General features: G+C 46.1%; 2 protein-coding genes and 1 long non-coding RNA gene across 4 annotated transcripts; all 3 read right to left on the bottom strand.

Annotated features, from left to right (window-relative positions):
* Positions 1–4,652: 4,652 nt before the first annotated feature.
* Positions 4,653–11,457, bottom strand: LOC125720078 (mitochondrial ornithine transporter 1-like). Of its 2 annotated transcripts, XM_048995129.1 has the most exons (7): positions 9,212–11,457; positions 8,914–9,006; positions 8,282–8,540; positions 6,887–7,027; positions 6,616–6,788; positions 5,595–5,753; positions 4,653–5,490 (listed from the first exon to the last, which is right to left on the bottom strand). In XM_048995129.1, the coding sequence occupies exons 2-7, from the start codon at positions 8,981–8,983 to the stop codon at positions 5,372–5,374; spliced, it is 921 nt and encodes a 306-aa protein (XP_048851086.1). In that variant the 5' UTR covers positions 8,984–9,006; positions 9,212–11,457; the 3' UTR covers positions 4,653–5,371. The 2 variants fall into 2 exon arrangements, with proteins under 2 accessions (XP_048851086.1, XP_048851085.1); XM_048995128.1 differs by lacking the exons at positions 8,282–8,540; positions 8,914–9,006; positions 9,212–11,457 and having other exon boundaries at positions 6,887–7,930.
* A 117-nt stretch (positions 11,458–11,574) lies between these two features.
* On the bottom strand, positions 11,575–15,473 carry hmgb3b (high mobility group box 3b). The gene is made up of 5 exons (XM_048995133.1): positions 15,326–15,473; positions 13,426–13,615; positions 12,772–12,914; positions 12,413–12,587; positions 11,575–12,328 (listed from the first exon to the last, which is right to left on the bottom strand). Exons 2-5 carry the CDS (start codon positions 13,573–13,575, stop codon positions 12,182–12,184), a joined length of 615 nt encoding a protein of 204 aa, XP_048851090.1. The 5' UTR covers positions 13,576–13,615; positions 15,326–15,473; the 3' UTR covers positions 11,575–12,181.
* A 1,403-nt stretch (positions 15,474–16,876) lies between these two features.
* LOC125720083 (uncharacterized) lies at positions 16,877–20,133 on the bottom strand. Its single transcript, XR_007385343.1, has 2 exons — positions 19,311–20,133; positions 16,877–18,659 (listed from the first exon to the last, which is right to left on the bottom strand). It is a non-coding gene; the product is annotated as an uncharacterized LOC125720083 (long non-coding RNA).
* Positions 20,134–21,798: the final 1,665 nt, after the last annotated feature.

Genomic DNA, 21,798 nt, shown 5'->3' with positions numbered 1-21,798 from the left:
CGGGCCCTGAGCGGCTGTGGGTGCCGCCCGGGCCCTGAGCGGCTGTGGGTGCCGCCCGGGCCCTGAGCGGCTGTGGGTGCCGCCCGGGCCCTGAGCGGCTGTGGGTGCCGCCCGGGCCCTGAGCGGCTGTGGGTGCCGCCCGGGCCCTGAGTGGCTGTGGGTGCTGCCCGGGCCCTGAGCGGCTGTGGGTGCTGCCTGGGCCCTGAGTGATGGTAGCCTGTGACGGCCAGATGACTCTACCTGGTATGAAAATGAGGATTTTAGCAGTAAACCGATTCTTAATGGCCAAGGAAGAGAGGCTTCCTCTGAAAGCGGGCCTGACACCTGAGGACCAGGAACCGCTGAGCAAATGGCAGTGCTGGGCTCGTACTCTGCGGCCATTACGTCCTTCACATTTATCATCAAATTTATCAAAGTTGCTAACAATACATTTCTGGATCACCATTATGTCATAGCTATTCTATAAGAGATAACCGGTCACTGGTTTACGGTTATATCAGCAAGTTAGGGCTCTGCATGTGATGCCACTCTTGGGCCTTAAGGTACTTAACCCCAATCTCTGCTGAATACTGGCTGACCCCAACCTTTGACCTCTGACATCACTCTCACCGGTGTATGTCTCACAGAGAGCAAGATCTGCAAAAGTACCCAGTATCCCCACAGAGAATTTTAAAGTATCACCATTCTACTGAGATCCTGGATCTTTCTATAAGTGTAGACTGTAGGGCCCTCAATGCCAGAGATGGAAAGTTCAGATTCAGAAAGTACAAATCCAGACCAAAATTTTATTTCAACCAACCAGTTGTGTAAAAATAGTAAGTCACAGTGTACTCAACTGGTTGGCTGAAATAAAATTTTTGTCTGGATTGGTATTTTCTGGACCTGAACTTTTCACTGCAACATGCCTGGCCACCGGATGAGAAGACCCAGGTCTCCTGCTCTGAAGAACAGCACCGGAGTCAGACATCGTGCCCCAAAGGCCTGACATGTGTGGCTGTGGAGAAGATGCACATGAGTGCTTTGCTCTGTCTGATGAAGGGGTGCTCAGGAGCTGCTCGCATGATCGATCGATCGCTCACCTCAGACCAGAGAGGATCGGAAGCGTGGCTGAGAATCTCTGCGATGCCCTGGCCAGCTGGGACGGAGAAACACACGAGGAAGTAGCGTGGCAGCAATGTGTCACTGCACACCGGCCCGCGGCGGGGGCACACCGGGAAGGCTGGTCCATGGAAAGAGAGTTCAACAGGAGAGTGTCTCACAGTGCCTGTCATGGCCACTGTCATGTGGGGGCGATGCTTGTGTCTTGGAGGGGGGAGGCTGGTGCATCTCCTGTTCATGGGAGTATGAGAATGGGAGTGTGGCTCAGGCACTCAGCTCCTTGTGCTCACGCATACTGGTGCAGGAAATGGGACATTACAGCTGGCCAGGATGAGGCAGCTGCAGGACGAGGCAGCTGGCCAGGACGAGGCAGCTGGCCAGGACGAGGCAGCTGGCCAGGACGAGGCAGCTGGCCAGGACGAGGCAGCTGCAGGACGAGGCAGCTGCAGGACGAGGCAGCTGGCCAGGACGAGGCAGCTGGCCAGGACGAGGCAGCTGGCCAGGACGACGCAGCTGGCCAGGACGAGGCAGCTGGCCAGGACGACGCAGCTGCAGGCACTGTCTGGGAGGGGGGGGTCATCAGACCTGAGGCCCCTTTCCCAACCCCTCCCCCAGCACCAGGGGGGCCATGTGCAACGTGTAATCTCGGAGCCTGTGAGGAAGCGCTCGCAGGCTGCAGCATTACCAGCATAAACACAGCCATTCATACAGCTGATTGATGGTGCAGTTAAGAAGATCGGCCATTGTCAAGGAATCTGCTGACGCGCATTTGGCTAAAGAAAAGTGCTCTGTGAAGAATCCTGCTGACTCTGACTGTGAAAAGGATACGCAATACACGTTAATAGATACATTTTAAGGGGAAAATATGGCTTTATAACTACACTGACTTAGCAATAACTCAATACCACTTACACTGCACTTTTTAAATGATGATGTTAACATCTTATAAAAAAGACAGAGGATAGAATCGGCCAGAATTCAGGTCTGACAAAGTTTCTTCAGCCAAGAACTTAACTAAGTGAGAAGGCTGTGAAATACAGTATATATGAGTATTTTCATGCTCCGTTTTAATGACAACTGAAAGACAGGCAGGTCTCTTCCTCAATGCGCTGCTTCACGGATGGCAGTAATGCGACTCATTTTTGCCATCTAGTGAAGAAATAGACGCACTACATATATCCTTTACGTAAGCGAATAGATTATTAATCGGTTTGCCGTTTGTGATAATGAATCCTAATAATTGGATTTGTTGTGATCAAATAAAGCTTTGATTATTGCATAAGTCACATAATGAGCCTAAGATATCAATTACATTTTGAAAAATAGGCACCATGACGGTACTTCCTGGACAAGAGTTGGAAGTGCCTTCTCACCAACGCATCCGGCTCGCTCCCATCCCATCATCTCCATCCATATGTATGAGATTAAAGCGATGGATCTGCCGCATTGCTGCAAAACGCAGAAAATGGAGTATTTAGCATTAAGAACCAAAGGCATGATCTTTCACCTGATTGAACTTCTGAGCCGGTTCTAGCTCTGCTATAAAGAGAAAAGTGTCATTTACAGTGCAAGAACGGTGTGTTAAAAACGGCCAAGTGGGGTAATATAGAGAATGCAGCGTGTCAAACAAACGCGATAATTACAATGGCAGCATGTTAGTGGCAGTCTATGCCAAAAGCCTGGTGTTTTATCTTAGGAGTTGTCAGTGATGTCTAGTGTCAGGACACCTAATAAAAGCGTAAACAAGTCCTGATTATCCGCTATACATAAACCTATTTACTCCAAGAATTTCAGTTAAAAGCACAAAGATCTAATGTAAAGCTAAAACTAAGATTAAAGTTAATTTTATAATCGCAATAAGGACCACATAAAGCATTGTGGCAATAGCTGAATAACTCTTAAGTTTACGCTCGCATAAGATATGCATGTATACTTGAAGGCACCAAAAAAAAAAATTTCTTAATTTCTTAGAAATACAAAACGGAAAAACTTTATATTATTATTAATTAGATGGTGGCAGTGAATTATACGCTTACCTTGCCGTCGCTGCAAATAAACAGCTCCGCTTACGCTCCGCTGATGCACAGGCCGCGTTTTGCGGACCATCGCGCACGTTTAAAGGTCCGGCGCTGTCATCAGCAACCTGGTGGGAAAATGTCACGGAGCCGCGGCTGCCGGCGCCACCTTAAACACCATGCCAAGTTCAGGGCTACACTGGGCAATTCTTCGGCTGTATCCTTCATATTTCTGAGACTGAATGCATGAGGTTTGGTGTCACTGCTTCCCGGGGACAGGTGATTTTCACATTCGCGTAACTCCCAGGAGCTACAGACCACAGTATTCTGCTTTTAAATTGCCTTAAACGGTTTATTAACGTTTTATAATTGTTTCCGATATGAACAGGATCCCTTACTGTTTTATTCAATCCGCCGCACGCGGCTATGAGGTGAGAGAGGACAGGCCTCCTTGTCCTGCGGTTCGTTCACTGGCGATTTAAAATATTGATCAGACACATCATCACAAACAAAACGTGGCTAAACTGGGGCACAGGTCATGTCAGAAACGCCAACTTTTATTTAAAACTTTAGTTTAACTTTACATTAACTGCACTTCCATAATGCCTTCATAGAACATTCATAAGCAGCGTGTAAGTACACCTTAACATCTTAACACATCTTAACAGCTTAACACACCTTAACAGCTTGAATACACATTAATAACAAACATTATATGATGATAAACATTATAATCGCATACTCATGTATATTAAATGTATTATCTGTGTTAATGTATATTCAAGCTGTCAAAGCATGTTAGGATGTTAAGGTGTACTTACACACTGCTTATGAATGTTCTATGAATGCATTATGAAAGTGCAGTTAATGTAAAATGTTACCAGAACTGCTTCTTTGATTTTATTTTTTCACTGTTCTAAGAACATAAGAAATTTACAAAGAGGAGGAGGCCATTTGGCCCATGAGGCTCGTTTGGGGAGAACTTAACTAATAGCTCAGTTGTTAAAATCTTATCTAGCTCTGATTTAAAGGAACTCAGGGTTTTAGCTCACGCTACACTAACAGGAAGACCATTCCATACTCTAACTGCATGCTGGGTAAAGAAGTGCTTCCTGCAATTCGTTTTAAAATGTTCTCCCGCTAATTTCCACTTACGGCCATGAGTTCTAGTATTTAAACTAATATTGAAACAGCCATTTGGCTGAACAGCATCCAGACCCGTTAGAATCTTATACACCTGGATCATGTCCCCCCTTAATCTCCTTTGCTTGCACCCTTTCAAAGGCAGCAATGTCCTTCTTAAGATATGGTGACCAAATCTGCACACAATTTTCTAGGTGGGGTCTTACCAAGGAATTATATAATCGTATATTATTAGCAGAAGTCTGTGAAGTCAGTTGTAAAATACACATATGTGATCATAAAATATCAGGTGAAAAGTCTGTAAGAGTTTTTTGTAAGTGATGGCAGGTTTAACCACTTGATGTCATTTTTTTTTCTTTTTTATCTGTAGGTGAAACCTTCTGTATCACATTAGGATATGATTTCTCCATTTATTATGTCAATTCGATGAGTAACACTGTAAACAAGATGCAATGATAAAGTAAACACTATTAACAAGGAACACTTTTGAATTACAGTACAGCTACAGACTGCAGCACAAATTAATACAAATAAGGAGCTTTTCACTCTTAAACCAGGCTGTTTTATATAGCAGTTAAAGACTTACGGAATTGTTATGTTCTGAGAGACTTTTCCGATTTAAGTGCTCAACACAACATCACAACAGCCACTGAACCACTTCATATAAACATAAGATTTTAAAAATCCATCAAGAAACACAGACCGATGCATGAAATCACAGAATTTATGGTCGCTAACTGGATGCTTTTTCTCATTTACATACCTGGACATCTAACGATCACAGTTAAAGACCTTGGCCAGACACTGGAATACAGCCCTTTTTGGACTCCGCAATCACGGTTAAAGTTTACACATTTTCATTATTAATTGTCTAAGACTGAAACAATCTTATTATCATGATTGTCAGCATGTGCATAAATATTCTGAGGTAGGTAGTAAGGTTTTCATGGGGACTGACTTGTTCCTGGAAATAATGTTAAATCAGACTGTGTGTCATTTGTGCGTATCGCAGGACATTTGATAATAAAAAAGACGACGCACGGGCAAAATAACCTCAGGTCACTGAGTGCCTTCCCCCCTGGCAGTCCCAGTGAACTCTGGCCCACATGCTGGAGTCAGCTGACCCGGCTGCAGAGGGCACTCCTGGTCAGCTCATAGGCCAGGAATAGGGCCCCGTTGGAGGGGAACGCTCGCAGCACGGTGGGCGTCAGGCCAGCGAAGAGAGCCGGCACCCCTGGGGTGTGGAGATAGCACAGCATGGTTGGGAAACACCATCCGGCTGGCAGAGGCATCTACAGCCACTAGTCGGGTGATTTGGGGCGATTCCAGCCTGCTCACCTTCAGCTCGCAGGATGCTGACCAGCGTCACCAGGAAGCCAGCCTGTCTGCCTGACATGGACAGCACCTGGATGCGTGATTTCACCGAGTCGATGGGGTAGACAGTCAACCAGAAAAAGGAACCACCTACACCGCCACTCACCACTAGGGCAGTGGCATCTGGGGAGGGGCAGACAGGGCAGAAATTAAATGAAAGGTAAATCAGAAACCTGTCTTTTCCAAAAATAATAGAAATAGTGAAACAGAATTAACGCCACATATTTTTCAAAAGTTCTGCAGTGGTTAGAGCAATGTCACTGGAGTCATGAGTGCTGCTGCATGTGATTTTTTTTATCAGGATTCAAACCTGCCTTAAGTCAGTTTAAATTCTTTTTTCACCAAATAATTGGTGTTTGAAAACTCACTGTTTGTCACAGAGCCCTTGGTTTCTGTCATTTAAAGCCACTGCACTCTGACAGCAACAAACAAACCCTTTGAGTGCCCCCAGGACATGACACTGGACTGAGGGATGCAGTAAATCCGGTCTGATCCACCCATGGCAGCTCGTCAAGTGTGTGGCTATTTTTACAGTCGGCCTGCATTGTTTACGCAGGTCTGTCGGATCGCTGACAGCCGCCTCACCAGCTCAGCTCGGTCCGCTGACCAGGAGGTCACACTGGGAAAGTCGCCCTTTAGATCTACACTGATCTACGCCTGTGTTAGTTTGCCAGTTTGTCTCTGTTTGTACTGTAGTGTGTAAATTTGAAATGCGTTGTCTTTGTCTAGTTTACATGGAACCCCTTGTGTGCATATTTTATATAAACTACAGGTTTATGCTGGTTATCCAAGAAAAACACACAAACTCACAGACACCGGGCCAGAGGTTATAAAACTCACACATACATAGGATTCCAAAACATTAAAGAAAATATCAAATCACAAACATTTGACTCATTTGTAGGCTAAATATGCTATAGATCATACCATCGAGGTCGCAAGCATCGCACCGCCTCACATCCCCGTTTACCCTGGTGTGACCTACCTAGGTCATTCTTGGAGTAGCCGCAGTTGACAAAGATGGTCCTGCTGACCTCATAGCCCCCGAAGAAGAAGAAGTAGCCTGGCACCTCTCGAAGCCAGGTGCTGGTCATGCCCTGGAAGAGGCCAGGGAGGCCCTCCTTCTTCAGGATGCTCTTCACAATGGACCAACTGGATCTGGGCAGAGGAGATCTCCAGTTTCTCTTGATTGCATTAAGCAGATGTTGCAGACAGCATAGAGATGTTACTGTATAATTTTATCAGAGGGGACTTACACACGGCACACCAGGGAGGTCTTGCCCACCGTACGCATCTCATGCATGGCCTGCATGCGGCATTTTACCAGCTCGGTGGGACACAGCACCAGAGAAGAGAAGATGGAGGCCATGGAGCCAGCTGTGGCATTTTGAAGGTTACTGTGATGGACAGGAAGATGGAGATGAGGACTGGGACAGGCAGGGAGGAAGAGCGGAGGACTGGGACAGGCAGGGAGGAAGAGCGGAGGACTGGGACAGGCAGGGAGGACGAGGGGAGGACTGGGATAGACAGGGAGGACGAGGGGAGGACTGGGAGAGACAGGGAGGACGAGGGGAGGACTGGGACAGGCAGGGAGGACGAGGGGAGGACTGGGACAGGCAGGGAGGACGAGGGGAGGACTGGGACAGACAGGGAGGACGAGGGGAGGACTGGGACAGACAGGGAGGACGAGGGGAGGACTGGGACAGACAGGGAGGAAGAGGAGAGGACTGGGACAGGCATGAGACAGCTGTGTGGACTGGGACAGATAGGGAGGAAGAACAGAGGACTGGGATAGACAGGGAGGAAGAGGAGAGGACTGGGACAGGCATGAGACAGCTGTGTGGACTGGGACAGATAGGGAGGAGGAGAAGACAGGGACAGGCAGGGAGGAGGATAGGACAGGGACAGGCAGGAAGGAGGAGAGGACTGGGATAGACAGGGAGGAGGAGAGGACTGGAACAGGCATGAGACAGCTGTGTGGACTGGGACAGGCAGGGAGGAGGAGAGGACTGGGACAGGCAGGGAGGAGGATATGACAGGGACAGGCAGGGAGGAGGATAGGACTGGGACAGGCAGGGAGGAGGATAGGACAGGGACAGGCAGGGAGGAGGATAGGACTGGGACAGACAGGGAGGAGGAGAGGACTGGGACAGGCATGAGACAGCTATGTGGACTGGGACAGATAGGGAGGAAGAGGAGAGGACTGGGGCATACATGAGACAGCTGTGTGGACTGGGACAGATAGGGAGGATGAGAAGACAGGGACAGGCAGGGAGGAGGATAGGACTGGGACAGGCAGGGAGGAGGATAGGACTGGGACAGGCAGGGAGGAGGATAGGACTGGGACAGACAGGGAGGAGGAGAGGACTGGGACAGGCATGAGACAGCTGTGTGGACTGGGACAGATAGGGAGGGATGAGGTCTGAGACAGGAGCATTGATTCGTTTGTTTATACAGTATACTTATCATTAATCCCCTTCACCTCAAACCTCACGACCTATGATGAAATCACTGACTTTAAAAGTCATTCCATACAAAAGGTTCTGCTTATGTCATGTAAAAAGCCACACTTATCTGTGAACCTTTCACTCATTCAGAGTATCACCTTGAGATATGCAGACCCCATAATACTGTCCCACTGTCTCTCTCACCTGAGCTCACCAACAGACTCCAGCCCGAAAATCCTCCTTGTAAGTTCTTGGCACGAGCCGTAGCAGGCAAAGAGGACGGCATTCTCTGCTACGTTGGACAGCAAGGCAGGGGTGGTGCCCTGATACAGACCCCCCAGCCCCCCCTGACGGTATGTGGCCAGGAAGCAGTGGAGGAAGCCGCGGTACAGGCTAGGAAAGGTCTGCAGCTTCACCTTCACGGTGTCGAAGGGCTGGCCGCACGCCACGCAGGCAGCACCTCCTGCATTGGCCGGCAAATCAACCAATAACAATATCAAAGCAGATGGAAATGTACGTTACTCACAGAAAGACCAGGGAAAGCTAATCAAACGCAAGTCTTATTGTACACAATTGGATGGAAAAACTTTAATATTATTATTGTTAATTAAAGTAATTCATTCACAGACTTTCTTTCTTTGAGGTTATTCCCAGTCTGGGTAGAATATACTGGAAAATGCTATTATTTCTCTGCGCTTTTTCATTACTTTCAAACTGCCCTGGCGTAGTTGCTTTTAGCCCCATTTTGAATCCATAAATAATAATTTAAAGATAAGTAATTGTAACAATTTATTCCTTGCGTGCGTTGACGGAGAGTGCAAAGAGAGCGCGCTCACCTGCAGAGCCGGCGACGAGGTTAATCACAGCTTCAATGACGGGATTCATCGCGCGTGTCTCCGCTGCCATCCCGTCCCCGCCGGATGCCTGACCTTCATGACAGTTTGCAGTGGCTTATAAATATAGCTCGAGGAGCCACATTTTCAATGGCTATATTATAACGAAACGAATGTTTGTAAGTTATGCATTATATTATAATAGACCTATGATTCATGTTTAAATCATTCTGAATCGGAACCAGGTTATTTCAAAGTGCTCATATTAAACTTAGTACTGAATGAAGTAATTTCTGCTTACCGTATGTTTTCAGCCGATAAGGATAACACTGTTAAATATAGTCAGGTAAAGACCACTGAAAAGCATTCTCACATTTAACTTACACTACATCGGATAAGGAGAGAAAACGTCCCCAGATCCAGCGAGGTGGAAAGACGGGACGTATTTTGGAAACACTGTGGTTTCCTTTATCTTACTGTACCTGGGGACGCGGTGACGTCAGATGGTGTAACGGGGCCTCGTAGAGGGACCGCCGAAATTCGCGCGAGCGAAACGAACTAACACTGAGGGATAAACTAAAAACTGGACGGTTAAAAAAAAACTAGACAACTTTTAAGCGTTTTTCCCCAATGACTTATGAAAGTGGGGCACAGAATTTCTTCGAAAACATTAGATTAGAATTCAGTTAATCTGCACAGTATCGTACTTAGGCGATGTGGTTCTGAGGGATATCTTTTTTGATCACTGTCCCGAGCTGTCCGCTGGGATGGATTAGCATCCCTTCTCGGGTGTCCCCTGCCCCCACGGACAGGTTTCAGGTTCTCTTTGGACCCCAAGAAAGTTTATCATATTGGGTCCCCAACGCAATTGTGTTGTAAATACTTCAGGCCCCGTTCCGCAGGGGCCATTTGAATTGCTCTACCTTTTCACCATTCACGGCGCCCCCCTCTGGATGTCTTGTGCCACATCCAGCAGTGTCACGGTGTCACCAGCAACAGTGCGATCAGCTTCTTTTGTCGTGTGATCGATTACAGCATTTCACAACCGACCACTTTAATGCCTCTATCCATAGACGACATTGACTAGCCAATTAACAGGCTTAGAATATGACCTTTCAGAATTACTTTACATCAAAATTATTAGGAAATCTATAGATATGCATAAGGAAAGCGGCAGGTCCATCTGCAGAACCGCCTCACCGTGCGTCACCGCGGTTCCAGGGCAGCAGTTCCAGGATGGAGGTTTAGAGGCGGTAACAAACCAGTCAATCATACTGGAACACATGGTGTATTTGATTATGACGCTAATGAAGTCGCTGTAACCCCATAGCAAGCGAAACCTGTATAATAAATACTGGAGAAAAATAAGCACGAAATAAAACGCTTAGTATTCTTCAACTTGTACTACATTCATAAACATGGCTTGATTTAAATCTTCACAGTTACGAAATGTTAGATCACAGAATGCTTACCAAAACTTTATATAATTTTTTCCTCAAATTTACCGACATTCACTTCCACCCTGAAACTGCTGGCCTATAAGTGCGGCGACATGGGGCGGGTCGGCTCTGCTTGGAGTGGGCATACGGGAAAAATACGGATATATTTATTGTAAATCATCCCTTTCCTGAGACAGGGGGAAAGTGTTTTCCCTTTAACTTTCGCGTTTTTAAGTTGAAATAAGTATGACCGAAAAAGACCTTCCGACAAAATGTTTAAAATGTCGTGGTTCTGGCACTTTAATCTTTACGTCGGGGATATATTAAATAGCGGTCTATAACCGGGACATAAACGCATGGGGTAACGAGAATATAGCAGCACATAGTAACCCGTCACACCCTCTTAAGATTCATCACTAGCATAAAAAAAAAAAATTGAGGAACTAATATCTTCGTTTGCACAAGTAGCCGTCGCCGGTAACATGGATGAAGTAAAACGACAACTATTTACAATCTGCTTTATCGGAAGGACCTACAGGGATTCTTAAAACAGGAGTAAGCGTCAAGGGACTAGACACGCAACATAATCTTGTTTTCTGCGTTTTTGTTAAAAGTACCGTTAGCACTGACGTGAGTAATGAGATCCTCGGTAAATTTAATATTCACCATTCTGACAAACGTCCACCTGTATATAACGGAGTGGAATAAAAATGAATCAATAATGTCTTATGGACATTCATATAAAAGCGTCATTTCACGTCGCGCAAGGCAAATATTAAGCAGCGACCTTACCATTCATTCCACAGTAAGGAAAGCAGAAATTAGACCATTCGCGACACTTCTGGCACCAAACACAAGGTGGGGCAATTGAACCAGTGAACATTTAACTCGTATATTAATCTCGCACCGTAATGTTTGTGCATCACCCTCAAACATGCGCGGAATGATGGGATGAAGCTCAAACTAATCAGTATGCTGTCTGTCACTAACTGCTCAGCAAGGGAAGAGTCCAGGCACCAAACTTCATTGGAGGGGTCCAGGAACCCAGTAGAGAGAAGTGCTTAAAATGAAGCCAACACAGAACTGCACCCAGACTGAAGGCTCTAGAGAAAAGGACCTTGTTTAAGTAGCCAGTCAGCCCAGTTCCAGTATGTACTGACAGAAAAAAATCAATGCGTAAGCCTCCATTTCATCCAGTGAAATAAAAAAATGCAGAGGGGGAAAATAAGTCTAAAAATGCAACTTTATTTCAAAACACCATACCATCCCTAAATATACAAAAAAATAAATCTCAGATGCAAAATAAGATTTTCCAAAGCCACTATTAATGCTTTCCACTTGTCAGTTGATGGGTTTCAGAGTTAAAAATTCCCATTCAGCAGCCAACAACTCACACCCCAAGTAAAGCATCACAGGCTACTACAATACATGAGCAAGAAGCCCACAGCATGAAGCAAGTCAGCCATTTCTAACCAGTCTGCTTCACCCAACAGCTCCGAGTCAAGCTTAGCTACTGCTGATATTTTTAAACACACCTACAGCCTAGACCTGTGCAATTTTAAAACCCAAGAAAAAAGGTAAATCAGTTCAAACAGCTTTCTTAAAGAAACTCATTTAAACGCTACCAGCTATAGTCAGCAAATTAAAAAAACCAAAACGTGTCAAGATGACACTGAACAGCAACGACCAACAAGCTGAATAGGGATGTCAAGTGGCTTCCATCATGTAATCATCTCAGCACATCAGACCGAGTCCAAACTAAACCTGGGAGAAGTTAATAAAATTGCACCGCCAACATTTCTAAACCCGTGACAATCCATCTGTGAACACATCTATTCATCATCATCGTCATCGTCATCCTCCTCTTCCTCCTCCTCCTCCTCGTCTTCCTCATCATCGTCATCCTGCATGCTCTTTGAGGCAGGTTTTGAAGCTGTCGCAGCACCGGTTTTGCCCTTGTGCTTGTAGTCCGCCATGTCCTGCAAGAAAACACAAACTGCTTGTTCAGCCAGACCACCCCGACACCGGCCTACGCACACAGGGACGGGCTGCTCCCAAATCACCTTCTTGTACTTGTCCTTCAGCTTGCCAGCCTTGGCCAGGTACGGCTGCTTGTTAGCGTCGGTCATGTTGTTCCACATGGTCCCAAGCTTCTTGGCCACCTCACCAATCCCCAGGCTGGGGTTCTGGCCTTTGATTTTGGGACGGTACTCAGAGCAGAACAGGAAGAACCCAGACCTGATGAAGAACATTCAGCTATTTCAGCATGAAAAGCCCATAACTGAGGGACGGCCTTGTAACTCACCAGCTGACTGATTACCACCCACTGCGGAGACGTTACTCCTGGTGCATTTACCAGGCAAACCTAAATGGAAGCTGCCTCATGCCACAAAGGACAGAGCAGACGAAGGCAGAGACTTACGGGGGCCGTTTGGGGGCAGCGGGGTCCTTCTTGCTCTTCTTGCCCTTTGTGCCAACAGGGTAGGCCATCATCTCCTCCTCATAGCGGGCTTTGTCCTGCGTCGCCATGTCCTCGAATTTGGACTTCTCCTTCGGGGACATGGTCTGTGAAGACAAACTCAAGCCGTGTAAGAGCAGCTCCTGGTAAAGTGCCCAAACTGCCAATCAACTGGCTCTGAAAAGGACTAAGTTCTCAGGCAGTAAAGTACTTCCTTGGAGAGGTCATGCTATCTAGCAAAGACCCAGGCAGGGAAAAGGCTAACGTGTACACATAGCCAGTAAACTCAGGATACATCAAATCACATGTCAAACACTTCTCACTAAAGTGCACCAAGACCAGGGTTGCAAGATACTGGGAATTCACACATTAATTCCCATTCTAAGTTGGAAACTACCCATATTTCCAAAATTCCCCAGCTTTCCATGGAATTGATAGTTTCTGGAAATAAGACTATTAGGACATTTCACTATTATTCTAAACAAGGCAGTTCTGTTCAGAATACCAGTAAATACACCTGCCCACGTAGCCCAATGTGGCACTCCAAAAGGAGATGCCACCTTCAAGAGCTAAACCAAGCTGAGAACCAGTATCAAGTCAGGATGACAGATAGCTGACCTTCCATCTGCCGGAGCACTTCTTGGAAAACTCAGCAAAATTCACGGGAATGTCGGGGTTCTTCCTCTTGTGCTCCTCACGGCATGTCTGGACGAAGTAGGCATAGGCGGACATCTTGCCCTTCGGCTTTTTGGGGTCGCCCTTTGCCATTCTCCTCAGTGGATTTTATTTCTCTGAAATTAATTTGTTCCTGCAACAGAGAGGAGGCGGTAGAATCAGTCTGCTCCCTTTAAATATTATATTCACTGGAGACCCTTAGAAGCTAACCCGTTAAGTCTGCATGAAAGAATTAGCTAAATACGTCAAACACCGGCGAAGAGGGAAGGTTAGAAACCAAGAGTCGAACGTAGTCTTCATTTATGTATCGTTTTATCGAGAAGTTCGTGGCGCTGAACGGCAAGTTTTGCCAAGTTGTGCTGACTGAAAGGTTTAACCAGCTGAAAATGCACGCTGCTATTAACGCACCAACTCCACTTTTTACGTCAAAAGCGTAAAATGTATTGGACTTAAGCTTTACGCTGCCAAAATGTACATGTACCCTCGCAATTGATTCGTTTATGTGAGAGTTGTCCGTCCAAAGTGACGGGGGTGGGGGGCGTCCAGAAAACGACTTGTTTTTAACCTTCCATTTTGTGAAATGCCTCAGCGTGAGAGAAAGTGCCTCTTAATTTTAACGTGCATCGAAAATTCGGCCGTAATTTCTTGCTTCAAAGCCGCAGCCTAGCCAGATCTGGCCCGGGTCGCATTTATATACTTGGCAGCAGCAGAAGCGCACCGTAGCGGACCATAGCGAACTGGAGCGGCGGCTCCTCTCCATTCATTAAAATGGCTCCTGCCAAGGCAAGCAGCGGAAGCCTGCAGGGCTTTAGTGCGCAACAAAGCGGCACAGCCCCCAGCTTCAGGACAGGGCCGCTCGCCGCACCTCCAAGAGCACTTTTCCGTTCCTATAGGCATGTATTCGGGAGCATTTCTGCTCATGCTACATAACATAAAAGCAAACGGGCTCCTAGCGAGTTAAGGTGGATGGAGCGCCGTCTGGACCAAACGCGGTGCGCAGCCATGTCTGTAACAGTCACCGCTGAGCACAGCCGATAAGTTGGAAAGAATAATATAACAGAAGTGACACGGCTATTTCACATTAGCAAGGTAAAAAAAATCTTCCCCACAACACATTTCAACAAGATAAAGTTTTTAGAAACGCGAGGAAATACGTTAGGTTAAAAAGGGATTTGCCAGCGGCTGCTTGCTGGGAGTCGTTTCTTGTTGGTGGCTTTAATCGCCAGCCATTTTAATGCCGTGCAATCGCAACCATTTTTCCATGAAGTGCATATTTCTAGGAATTTACAAAAGTTCCTCTGCCGCTTCACCCAGCACGACACGCCAAAGTATATCGGGGACTTACAGTGATGGCGCATTAATGGCCGCCGGAGCGCATCGATAACAGCGCAGGTTTAAAGGGCCGCAGCAGCCACCCGCAGCGCAGAAATAAGAGCCGCACACCGTGGCGTATGATTTGATCGGCCGAAAAAAATCACGCATTTAACTAGTAGAGTGGGACGAAATAATAAAACACACAACAGCAGAACTTAACCGTATTATAGAGTCCCTGGGCCACTTATACAGGCGCTAGCAAATTTTATACAAACACATTTAACTTATCGTAAAGTGCGGCTTACGTATTGGCGGAATTATTATAGTCACGTAGGAAACAACTATTGCAGCTCGGATATTTAAAATACTGCAAAGATTTTATTTTTTTTTAAAAAAAAAACGGCATTTCTTGGAAAACGCATCATACAATAATAAAAAGGCGGCTATATTAACCGCTCAAATTCACAATAATAATTAACCGCAGACGAAAGAACAGCTAAAAATAAATGCCCGTGACACAGAGACGTACCTGTGCTGTTTCTCCGCACGTAGCAGTGCGCTTCGGAGTCCTCTCGCTATAAAAGCTATGTACACAGCCTCGCGCTAGCTCGATACGAGACCGGCCTGATTGGCTAGCGGCCCCGGTAGTTTAAAACAGCCTCCACAGTCACTGATTGGTTAGGGGCCCCGGTAGTTTAAAACAGCCTCCACAGTCACTGATTGGATACGCCCCTGTAAATGCCCGGAGCATCTATCCTCTGATTGGTCTAACCATGGGTAGTGTCCCCCATTCTCAGAATCTCAGAAGTTTTTAAATAATGTAAACAGATGGTGACGCACATCATTTCTCTATTTTTTAATTTTTTTTTACAAAAATGAAAGGTATGTGAGAACTTTGCATGTGTTACTTATTCGGTAAAGGAAAGTACAAGGCCTAGACGCATCCCATCAGAAACTATACACACAAACATACCTTTTGGAGAATTTAGGGAAACCAATTAACTGATTATGGCTGTAGAAGAAGAAGGAGAAAAAGAAAAGGAAGGAAATGAAGGAAAAGAAACAAAAAAGAAGATGAAGACACCTTTATTGTCACTGTACAAATACAATGAAATATTGTTTAAGCTTGTAGATGTCAAGTTAAACAAATCTATCTATCTATCTATCATCTAATCTATCTATCCATCCATCCATCCATCCATCCATATAAATAAAAGGGTACCACAGGTAAGAAACATCATAAATGAAACAGACAGAAGAAGAATACATGGTGGTAACCAGGGTACATCATTGACTGGAAGGAATAAACACACAGGATTTTTCCTGGGGGGGAGAATAAATATGCCACATTACCAGATTGCGTAGAGGCTGTGGATGTCATTCACCTATGTCCGCCCTGAGACATGCAGGCTGCGCTTCTCCTGCACAGCCAGCTCGCCTGAGTTCCCATAGCAGAGACCCTGGCCAGCGATCAGTGCAGCACCAAGGTGCCTCTCGCCCAGGAGCCTGCAGGGTAATGTGTCTATAGACGTACAGCTTTGGGACCATCCCTTCCGACCGAGAGCTGCTTTCCAGTGACATATGTCCCCATCAGCAGTAGTAGATCTGGACCTACATGTCTTGGCCCGAAGAAACTTTGATGTAATACTGCAGTGTGTGGGACTGCGAGTTAAGGCCCTGATCTCCATTCGCTCCAGGCACTGACTGGCCCTTCCTTCTAAGTGTTTGTCGCTTTGGAATAAAGTGCCAGCAAAATAAATATAAGTTAAATAAACTGACGTCGGAGGCTTGCAGGATTAAGTTCTTAAAATGAATGATTGTTGCAATAGCAGCACAGGGCTGGTTGAGACTTACTTACTATAGTTAAGATTAAACTTCACTAATTCCTACATGGGGTGGTTCGGTGGTGGAGTGGTTGGCTCTGTTGCCTCACACCTCTGGTCCCAGCATTCGAGTATCTGCTATGGCTCTGTCTGTTTGCATGTGAACGTTTGCATGTTCTCTCAGTGGCATCATAAGATAAGGTAAGATGTGATAAGATAAGATAAGATAAGGTAAGATGTGATAAGGTAAGATAAGATAAGATAAGGTAATCCTTTATTAGTCCCACAAGTGGGAAATTTGCAATGAATGATTGCATTTCAACATAGCATTTCATCCAGGTACACTGGTTTCCCTACACAGTCCAGAAACATGCTGAGATGACTGAGAGTTGCCAAATTGGCCACAGATGTGAAGAGTGTGTGGGTGTGCCCTGTGATGGCTTGGTGCCCCCTACTGGGTTATTCCCTGCCTTGTACCTATAGCTCCCAGGATAAGCTCCAGACCCCCCACAACCCCAAACAGGATAAGTGGGTAAAGAAAATGGCTGGATGACCCCTGCGTTTGTCCTGTAGCACAGCAAAAAACTGAATACAACACCCAAATATAATGTAAGTATAAAAGGTCAATAAGTATGTAAAGGAAGACCAGTAATAAACATAATACATTTGGAAAGAAATACATGTAAAAAAATACATTGCTATGTAAAATGAATGAATATCTCTATTTCAATTGCCCAAGTACCATTGACACAGCACATTACAATGACATTAAGATTGTAACTTTCTTGCACTATGCTATAAAAGACAATAAGTTGAATTATAATACGACCATCTCTACATGGACCAGCTACATGTCAGTATGGACCATCTCTACACTCTCCCCCTGGATGGTTATTCCCCACTACATGTTACTGTGGACCATGTCTACCCACACCCGTGGATGGTGACTCCAGGCTACATGTCACTGTGGACCATCTCTACACTCTCCCCATGGATGGTGAATCCCAGCTACATGTCACTGTGGACCATCTCTACACTCTCCCCATGGATGGTGAATCCCAGCTACATGTCACTGTGGACCATGTCTACCCACACCCGTGGATGGTGACTCCAGGCTACATGTCACTGTGGACCATCTCTACACTCTCCCCATGGATGGTGACTCCCAGCTACATATCACTGTGGACCATCTCTACACTCTCTCCATGGATGGTGACTCCCAGCTACATGTCACTGTGGACCATCTCTACACTCTCCCCATGGATGGTGAATCCCAGCTACATGTCACCGTGGACCATCTCTACACTCTCCCCATGGATGGTGAATCCCAGCTACATGTCACTGTGGACCATCTCTACACTCCCCCATGGATGGTGACTCCCAGCTACATGTCACTGTGGACCATCTCTACACTCTCCCCATGGATGGTGAATCCCAGCTACTTGTCACTGTGGACCATCTCTACACTCTCCCCATGGATGGTGAATCCCAGCTACTTGTCACTGTGGACCATCTTTACACTCTCCCCATGGATGGTGAATCCCAGCTACATGTCACTGTGGACCATCTCTACACTCCCCCATGGATGGTGACTCCCAGCTACATGTCACTGTGAACCATCTCTAGACTTGCCCCATTGGTGGGGGCAGGTGCCAGTAGTTGACTGGTTCACCTGAAGACCTTCCACCCAGTCTTCTTGACATTGGCTTGTATGTGGTTCTCCTTATGCCATACGACACAGCTCTCCATTAGACCTCTGTACTCCTTTTCCTTCTCCTCACTGATGCACCCCACAGTTGCAGAATCATCTGAGAATTTCTGTAGGTGGCAAAGGCTGGTGTTGTTCCGGAAGTCGGTGCTGTAGAGAGTGAACAGGAATGACAATTGCACAGTCACTTGGGGTGCTCTGTGCTACTCAGTACTGCCTGTGACATGTGGCCAGAGGCGGACTCCCTGAGGGCTGCATAGGAGCTCCGTTTTCCAGTCTGTCAAGGCATCATTCACCTCCATCCTTCTGAGCTTCTCCCCCAGCAGCTGGGCCTAGAATTGTTGTGTTGAATGCACTTGAATCAAGTCCAGAAGGAGGATTCTTATAATGTTAACTGGTTTATCGAGGAGTGATTATGCCCTGTGTAGCTGTTACTGGACTGCCTCCTCCAGTCCGACATGGGCCTACGATGCAAACTTCAGTTCTCTTATTAATGCATACATATAGTTACATCATTTTAGTGTTGCTGCTGTGACAGTGCGAGACAATACAACTGTCCAACTTTATCTATCACTGTACCTAATATCAGACATAAGTTCGGATGACATTAGACTCTAAACAGGAAATTAGGGGAACAGGCTGTGTATGTTAATATTTTCACGCAAGACAAAAGCAACGAGTAATGAGCCCATTTAAATTTCAGCACTTTTAATTGCCTAATTTAATTTGAAAAGGTAATTAATTCCATTACTTGTTACTGCCAAAAGCAGTGGAATTATAGTAACACATTACTGGCAGTACGTTTGATGTTATTTACATGGCTCATGTCATTGAGGGAATCGTTTCCACCAAACAACGTAAAATCTTTTTCAGTTGCAGGGAGAGATTGAACAGTTCACCTTTGGCAAACAGAACAGTAAAATCAACTTTAAATGGCAATAATAAAATGGGCTGTTATTGACTGTTGGGTGTCTGATTCATACCTGTGGGTTTTAGCTCTGCTGTCTCCCCCTTCAGGCCAGCAGACGCTATCACAGCTTTGCCGCAGTAGCATTTGTCCCTCCGCACTTTTTGGTATTGGTGTGACTGCTTTGAGCTGCAAGTTTAATGTTTACAGCACTCAGATTGACTTTGGATGTTGTGGTTTTTATCTTGAATCTTTCACTAATGAAAAGTCTGAATCAGCTTTAAAAATAAGACTTTTTGTAGTTTAACTGGAGATGAATATTTTAGAACATTTTTATTTTACATACATTTTCAAAGCCAAATTTAAATTTACCCCAGTTAAAACTCTAATTAATTATTAAGGCTCCGTGTTTAGGGGCCCCTAAAGTTCCTTCAGTTACCTGGGGGGTGGGGTTCATGCCCAGGGGCCCCTGATTTTTTAATCCTCCCATGGTACCATATCTGGCACATTAACACATGTGTTCCTCATGGCGATTTGTGGGATTCAGAGAGCCATGAACAGTTATGTCACTTTCTCTTGTTATTTGAATCGCTGTTTGAAAATGAAAGGGACCTCTGTAACTCTAACAGGAAACTTTATTGACAATGAAGTAAAACCCAGAGATGTGCTTCAGAATAAGCTGGTGTTTGGTTCTGCAGCTTACCCAGCAAGCTGCTCCTTCTCGCCCCTTCCCTCCTGTCACTGCCTGTTCTTCAGGGGCCTGAACAGGGCAGCTGCCAGGTGGCCGCTGTGTGCCAATGCCTGCATGGCGCCGATGCCCTCACAGTCACCACCATACACATTATATAACAAGCTGCATAAGGACAGTATCCCATGACAGGAAATGAATTGTCTGCTCCATTTTTATGCTAAAGAGGAATCCGATCCATCAGATTTTCAAAATAACACAACAGTAGGGAACAATAAGAAGAGGACGTTTTCTTTTAAAGTATTTATCTCAGTGCGCTGCAGTAGACAAGGAGAGGCAGAAAGGTGCACATGGTTCCGTAAGAGGCAGAAAGGTGCACATGGTTCCATAAGAGGCAGAAAGGTGCACATGGTTCCATAAGAGGCAGAAAGGTGCACATGGTTCGGTAAGAGGCAGAAAGGTGCACATGGTTCGGTAAGAGGCAGAAAGGTGCACATGGTTCGGTAAGAGGCTGAAAGGTGCACATGGTTCGGTAAGAGGCAGAAAGGTGCACATGGTTCGGTAAGAGGCAGAAAGGTGCACATGGTTCGGTAAGAGGCAGAAAGGTGCACATGGTTCGGTAAGAGGCAGAAAGGTGCACATGGTTCGGTAAGAGGCTGAAAGGTGCACATGGTTCGGTAAGAGGCTGAAAGGTGCACATGGTTCGGTAAGAGGCAGAAAGGTGCACATGGTTCGGTAAGAGGCAGAAAGGTGCACATGGTTCGGTAAGAGGCAGAAAGGTGCACATGGTTCCGTAAGAGGCAGAAAGGTGCACATGGTTCCGTAAGAGGCAGAAAGGTGCACATGGTTCCGTAAGAGGCAGAAAGGTGCACATGGTTCCATAAGAGGCAGAAAGGTGCATATGGTTCGGTAAGAGGCAGAAAGGTGCACATGGTTCCGTAAGAGGCAGAAAGGTGCACATGGTTCCGTAAGAGGCAGAAAGGTGCACATGGTTCCGTAAGAGGCAGAAAGGTGCATATGGTTCCGTAAGAGGCAGAAAGGTGCACATGGTTCCGTAAGAGGCAGAAAGGTGCACATGGTTCGGTAAGAGGCAGAAAGGTGCATATGGTTCGGTAGATGCACAACAGCTGCTCGATCTGGCGTCCTGCTGTCCAGCTCAGGTTCTAAACAGATTTGCACTGAGAGCCTTGTTCTTCTGAAAAATATTTTAAAAGAAAAACATAAAAGAAATTGTTCAGGAAATACAACGTACATATATTCAGTGCATGACAGAATGTCCGCCCGCCTTGTGTACTGGGCTGTCTGGGACCAGCTGACCCCCCTGCATTAATAATAAAATAACTGCAGCATCACTGAATGCTGGACTGCAGAATTCCCCCATAACTTTTCCCTGAGGGCCAGACTCTTCCCCCAAAACAAAGCCATGGTCCACTGGCCCCCATGTTGTTCTGTTATGCTTATTAAATTCATGACTGTTGATAAAATTTGGGGGTGGGAGGGATGGTTTCGATGGTAAAATTTGCTGCTGGCTGGTGGGTAGATTGATCACTTCACTTTTGCGGACAAAATAACTACAGAAAATAACTAAGAATTCAATCTTATTAGACAAGGTGGGCCTAACCTGAAGTAATTACATGGGCCCACTGCCTGCAGGGGGAGCCACGGGGGTCCGGTGCAGTGTAGTGTGATGGCCGGCAAGGACAGAGGAGGCAGACCCCGTAATGTGGTAGCGAACAGGTTTAATCTGGAATCCGGGAATCAACACAGCCAAAGCGGAAATCCAAAATCATAGTCGGGGGGCAGGCAAGAGATCGGTGTCCAGGAGAGTCAGTCCTACGAGGAGGGACGGGACAGGACGACAATGGGAAGAGAGAAA

This window comes from Brienomyrus brachyistius, chromosome 24 (genome assembly GCF_023856365.1).
Source record: "Brienomyrus brachyistius isolate T26 chromosome 24, BBRACH_0.4, whole genome shotgun sequence".
NCBI classification, from domain to species: domain Eukaryota; kingdom Metazoa; phylum Chordata; class Actinopteri; order Osteoglossiformes; family Mormyridae; genus Brienomyrus; species Brienomyrus brachyistius.
This window is presented reverse-complemented; position numbering and strand designations above follow the sequence as displayed.

Bases quoted from the DNA above. Each gene is read 5' to 3' on its own strand.
- LOC125720078 (XM_048995128.1), bottom strand. From the start codon at position 7,596: ATGCCTGTTCCAGTCCTCTCCTCCTCCCTGTCTATCCCAGTCCTCTCC. The intron at 5,754-6,615 runs GTAGGTCACACC...GCCCCTCCCCAG, and splicing joins CTACTCCAAGAATGACCTAG to ATGCCACTGCCCTAGTGGTG. The intron at 5,491-5,594 runs GTGAGCAGGCTG...TCCACACCCCAG, and splicing joins CAGCATCCTGCGAGCTGAAG to GGGTGCCGGCTCTCTTCGCT.
- hmgb3b (XM_048995133.1), bottom strand. From the start codon at position 13,575: ATGGCAAAGGGCGACCCCAAAAAGCCGAAGGGCAAGATGTCCGCCTAT. The intron at 12,588-12,771 runs GTAAGTCTCTGC...GTTCTTCATCAG, and splicing joins GCTGCCCCCAAACGGCCCCC to GTCTGGGTTCTTCCTGTTCT. The intron at 12,329-12,412 runs GTGATTTGGGAG...GTTTTCTTGCAG, and splicing joins TGAAGGACAAGTACAAGAAG to GACATGGCGGACTACAAGCA.